General features: G+C 38.1%; 1 protein-coding gene across 1 annotated transcript in view; it reads right to left on the bottom strand.

Moving 5' to 3' along the window:
- LOC113230331 (E3 ubiquitin-protein ligase RNF123-like) overlaps nt 1–6,058 on the bottom strand; it is a 65,105-nt gene that overhangs the window by 42,064 nt on the left and 16,983 nt on the right. The window contains exons 7-8 of the mRNA XM_026464220.1: nt 3,069–3,122; nt 1,237–1,340 (exon numbers count right to left, since the gene is read on the bottom strand). Of these exons, the coding sequence (XP_026320005.1) occupies nt 1,237–1,340; nt 3,069–3,122 (158 nt within the window). The remainder of the gene's footprint in view (nt 1–1,236; nt 1,341–3,068; nt 3,123–6,058) is intronic.

Genomic DNA, 6,058 nt, shown 5'->3' with positions numbered 1-6,058 from the left:
ATCAATTAGGGGTGCTATTATTTTACCATTACAAGCAATCTAACTTAACTTACTACATTTAAGTCGAAGCATTTGAAAACTGGCTCAAACTAACAGCTATTATCACTGTTTGAAAATTGGAAACAATTATTTATATAGCGTGTGTTAACGTTATCGTAATATATCGGAATAAGCAGAGAATGTTTATATACATTTCAAGTCATATGCATGGAATGCACCTCTGAAATCACAGAATTATTAAATATAAACGGCAAGAAACCAAAATTGCTATGTACATATATCATACATATAGAACAAAATACAACACAATAACTCAAGGATTTTTGCGGGAGGTATGATCGACTCTATGGGCGTATTCTAGAACTCTACTCAATATTCAAGTCAGGACTTGAGTATTGCAGTGAGCACTGAAAATCATACTCAAGTCCTTGCCATTAGGGTCGTATTTCCAGTGCTTGAAATATTACTCAAGTCTGCTCAAATCCTGACTTGAGCATTGAGTAGAGTTCTAGAATACGACCCTAAGTGTGTCACTTCTTTGAATTTGTATCTTTAGGTAAATATAGTCTACCAATTCGGAACTCTAACTAAAGTGACGACAATAGGCATGCGTTGAAGAAGCAGCTCTGAAAAGAGGAGCTGTGGAAGGAGCTTTTTTCAAGCCAAAAAGTAATGGGGCGATCAAGTCGTGCACCTGGTGGTAAGCCAATACGCCTGTCCATAGCAATTGCAGTACCTCAAAGCTTTCAATCGTAAAGATCTCAGGAGCACGGCCACTGCGCCTGTTACCTTGAGACATAAGTTGACAAGTCCCATGTGCCTGTAATTTCACTAGCATCTTTAACCCCTCAAAACCGGAATGCAGTAATGCTTACATAAGGTGGCAGAACATTCCTGGTTCCTGGACAAACTCTTTCACAAGGAGTCCCACTGCTTAGAAAAGCTGTGAGAGGAGAAGCTTTGGAAGGTAAAGATGTGGAAGAGTAGAGGACACATTAATGTGCTAATTAAATAAAAAGATATGCGTTATAGAAAGTAGATTTCATATATCCAGGACGTGTGGTAAAATAGTCTGTTCTCGTTTAGGAACTGTTCAGATGTAGGATGGGGTTAAACTCTTATGTTGTGGAGGAACCTAAGATATCTTACTTTATCTTAAAAAAATTAAACTTTTAATATCTAATCGACGTGACTATATGTATACGTCTTGGTCTAACCTGAGACAGGTATTATTACCTGTACTTGTTCTAAGGGGGCCACAGCTTTGGTGATTTTCTCGCAATCTTCCCTGTATTGGGTTTCTAATGCTGTATCGTTTGCTCGCAGCTTGGACATTTTGTCTGAAACATAGAATTTAACGTCAAAAAATTACGGCAATGAGGACATAGATCTATCCAACAGGAGAATTAGCCACAATCGACGCGCTTGTCGAGTGAACCACCGGCAAACCTATTACCCGCAGGTCTGGGTTATTTACGTGTGCAGCAATCCTTATTTAAAGCATAGTACTAGTATAATAACACAGGTATGCCAACTAATCGAATATATAAATAGAAATAGAGACAAAATAAGGGCTATCCATCCCTGGAAACTCTTCAGGCAAATAGGCCTTATATCACTTTTAAATATCAACTCTCGTTTGCACTGAAATCACAAATTAGAAAGCTGACAAATTACAGCACCACCAACTGCACTGTATGTACGTCTCCGTGTATTCCAAAAACATTCTGTATTTATTGTAATAAAGATAATATCTCTAACTATGGGGGGCTGTTCCATTCGGTGGTGTGGGAAAAACAGCAAAACATCTAATTAAGAAACGGAATCACATTTCATCGGTAATTATCAATTAAATATGTAATTTTCAAATTTTCGTCCATTATAGCAAAATTCAAGATACACTGGTTGGTTTGAAGTGAAACAATTAACGACACCCGTCAATAGTTTCAAATACGAGCTGGCCAATCGGAGTGCAGTAGTCACCATAATGTTTCGACAGAATAGTTTTCAAACAAATTAAATGACATTTCATCTTTATTGCTGGTTATATACTCGATGTGCTAACTTCATACAAAACGTAGCTGCACAGTTTGAATGTGTGTGTACTATTATAACCAGTTTTTTTTTTAATATAGGTTAAGCTAGATGATGATAGATGCCAGCAGATCCGCCGCGTTGGCTGGGGGAGCATCCACTGAGCATCACAGGTGAGGGGATGGTGTCCTGGCTTCCATGGCGGACTCGGGGGAGTTAGTTGGAAGGGCCCGAGATGGAAGGCCAGCGGAGAGGAGGAACACCCCGGGGGTTTAGTGCGATCGGGCTACTCCCCTTCAAGGCGCAGCCCTATTCCACATAACCCCGGCTCTGCTTCCGCAGGGCCGGGGTATCTGTAAGCAGATTCCCCTTGGTCAAAAAAGGCTATAAAATAAAGTAAAAATAAAATTGTATTGATTTGATACGCAAAATACATTATAAAATATTAAGTAATTCGTTCATAAATACAAAAAGAAAACAATAGAATAAATAGGAAAATATAATAAGAGAAAAAAAAAACAAATGAGCAAAAAAGAGCATTTAAAAAAGTCCATGACTCAGCATTAGAGGACTATGCTAATTACATAGCACTCGCTGATATTCTGCCATGGTCTGTCATAAAAGTAGTTCTGTTGACTAAGCATTTAGATTTCTAATAAAAGCAAGTGCAGCCGCATGGCCTGCCAGTTAGCCTATTAATCACCACTCGCGCAACACGCGTTAACTTGGAGCAGAGATCTTAGTGCAATCCCGCGAGTTACATCTTTTGTGAACTTTAAACTGTTGAAATTTCAAGTGTACTCAGTAATTAATTTAGGGACATATTTTTGAGGTTTACCACGTACACACTGATTTCGCAGCGAGCTGACCTTAACCAGATACTCATTCTAGAGTGAAACAGTCGTTTCACGCGTACGCACTAGAATCTCGTTACTGTATCCGTCATGTTACAGTTACTACTCCCTAATGAGTACCCGGATGAAGAAGTTGATGCTTTTAAAGTTATTGATTGGACCTATACAAAATGATCTTACCTGTAGAAGAAGGAGCAAAATTAGAATTTTTGATAGTGCCTTTTTCGTTCATTTCTGGAATATAAAGAATAATTAAGTTACACGTCCAGGGCGTAACAAAAGGGTGCAATAATACTTTGGGATACTAAAATGATCTTTGCCAAGTACAATATCTGTCGCCGCAAAAATATTACTGCTAAAACACATAATTAATTTGCAGTAATAACAGATTTGTATGACAGATGGCAACAAACATTCGATTATTCAATCGTCCGACCTCTACCGACCTCTTTCCAAGCGCAAAATATATTCGCACCTTTTTGCTTTACTTTGAAGACCAAAAAAATTTTAAGATTTTTTTTTTATACATGACCGGCAGATGACTCCACACAAATACTGGCCAAGTCTATGCCCACCCAGCATGCTTATAAGATGCCTCTTCACGCCTCGTTTGAAGGGATCGCAAATCATAAGAGGGAGGGAATAGATACTTGAAGGGAGTTACATTTATCGACTGTGCGACAAAGGTGCCACCAAAGCACACCCCGGACACTCCATACAACGATTGAAAGTTACTTACCTACTACTACTACATATAGCAAGGCGCTATCTGCACATGCGCAAATGTATGCGTGAAGTGGCAGGGTTACCCATCACTTTCTCGTACTATTTATTACGTTACGTGGTCAGAGCGGCAACATAACGAAAATTCTAACGCGAATCTGCTAGCTATAATTCTATTAATAGAATCCTAATAATTAATTACACATGTTCATTAGGTTTTTATAACGATACATAGGGTGCACTATAAGTTTCCGGAACTGGTCATTTACATAAACAATATTCAAAAAGCAATTACAACATCTGAAAATGGAACTCTTTGAATGTAGAATACAGTTTGTTTCTCAGATTTGTCACTTATTTTTACAGTTTGTCACTTATTTTTACATTGTGACGTCATTTTAGATATTGGTTGTCTACATCACCATGGATTTAACCCGTGAAAATTTTCGTAGTATGATTTTCTACGACATTAAGTGCAATTTAACAGTTCAGCGGAGCTTCACTCGGTTTCAAACTGCTTTTGGCGATGAAGCACCATGCAAGATGACTATTTATAGCTGGTTTGCAGAATTCAAACGCGGTCGTGTGAATCTCAGTGACGAATTTTGTGATGGTCGCCCGTCCACTGCTATGAACAACAAAAACATCGATGCTGTGCGCTGTATGACCAAAACAGACAGGCATGTGACATCCCATAAGATTCGAGCATCTTTAGGCATAGGCATAAGTCCAATACAATCAATACTACATAAACATTTGGGTGTGAAAAAGCTGTGCTCTCGGTGGATCCCACACAATTTGAATGAGGCTCAAAAAACGGATTGCGTCACTTGGTGCAACGCCATGCTTACCAGATTCAATGAAAGGGCGTCAAATTTGGTGTGGGATATAGTAACAGGTGACGAACACATGGATTTATAGTTACGATTCCAAAACAAAGCAGCTATCGAGCGTATGGGTCTTTCGAGATGAGCCGAAACCAACCAAAGTGGCGCGCGTGCAAAGTGCCCTAAGCGGATAATTGCTTCTTTTTTTAATAAAACTGGACACGTGGCTACTGTTGCTTTGGAGAATCGTTGTACCGTGAATAGTGATTGGTACACGATCATTTGTTTGCCGGAAGTTATTGACAAACTCCGTAAAAATAACCATAAACGCCGTATCATCTTGCACCACGATAATGCCAGTTCTCACACATCCAGATAGGCATATTAATTTTTGAAGGTGAACAACGTTGACCTTAAGAGCCTTCTCGCGTACAGTCCCGACCTGGCACTTTGTTTATTGCCTTTCATTTATTTTCAAAAATTAAGAACCAGTTACGCGGTCAACGATTTTCATCACCTGAAGAGGCTGTCGAAGAGTATGAAAAAATATTTCGGAGATTGTCACGGAGGAATGGCATAATTTATTTCAAAATTGGTTCATTTGTATGAAAAATCGCATTAACGCTACGGAATTCTCCGTTAGCGTTAATGCACTTTTTCACTTTTTAATTTTGAGAAATAATAAAGTCATTTCTGACCATTTATAGTATTTTTTTCTTATTCGTTCCGGAAACTTATAGTGCGCCCCACGTATAATATTATATTTTTCATTAATTCTACTACTAACTAGAATAATATTGACGATTTAAAAAAAAAATTAAAAGCACTTAAAATGTTATATTTTGGACAGGTACTTTTAAATCAGGTAACCAAGGTATTTGAAATTGCTTGTCCAAGTTTATCATTACCTAGTTAGTTATAAACATCAACTCTGGTTTGCATTGAAATATAGAAGCGCCAACAACTGACCTGTGTGTACTTCTCCGTATATTCCAAAAATATTCTGTATTTATTGTAATAAAGGTAATACTCTAACAATGGCACGCTGTTTCTTTTAGTGGTGTGGGAAAAAAACAGCAAAACATATAATTACAAAACAAACGGAATCAAATTTCATCGTTAATTAAATGTTAAATATGTAATTTTGCAATTTTCGTCCATTATAGCAAAGCTCAAGTTAACTGGTCGTTTCAAAATGAAACAATTGACGACACCTATCAGTTATTTTGAATTCGGGCTGGCCAATCGGAGCGCAGTTGTCACAGTAATGATATGGCAGAATAGTTTTCAAACAAATTAAATGATATTTCGTCTCTATTTGGTTATATACTCGATGCATTTTTATGACATGAGGTGTTTTGACAAACTAACCAAATGAGTGGCACAAACGACTGATCTCGTGTATGAGCAACTCCACACTAGTACAAACGTCCTCCCAGACGGCCCCGACCCGCGCTCCTGCTTCTTACATCAGTCTGATACTAAGGGTCGTATTCCAGAACTCTACTCAATACTCAAGTCAGGATTTGAGCAGACTTGAGTATGATTTCAAGCACTGGAAATACGACCCTAATGGCAAGGACTTGAGTATGATTTCTAGTGCTTTAAATCATACTCAAA

Source organism: Hyposmocoma kahamanoa, unplaced genomic scaffold, assembly GCF_003589595.1.
Source record: "Hyposmocoma kahamanoa isolate Upper Pololo Valley unplaced genomic scaffold, ASM358959v1 101, whole genome shotgun sequence".
In the NCBI taxonomy this organism is placed as follows: Eukaryota; Metazoa; Arthropoda; class Insecta; order Lepidoptera; family Cosmopterigidae; genus Hyposmocoma; species Hyposmocoma kahamanoa.
Note: the sequence above shows the minus strand (reverse complement) of the source record. Positions and strands in the feature narration are given on the sequence as shown.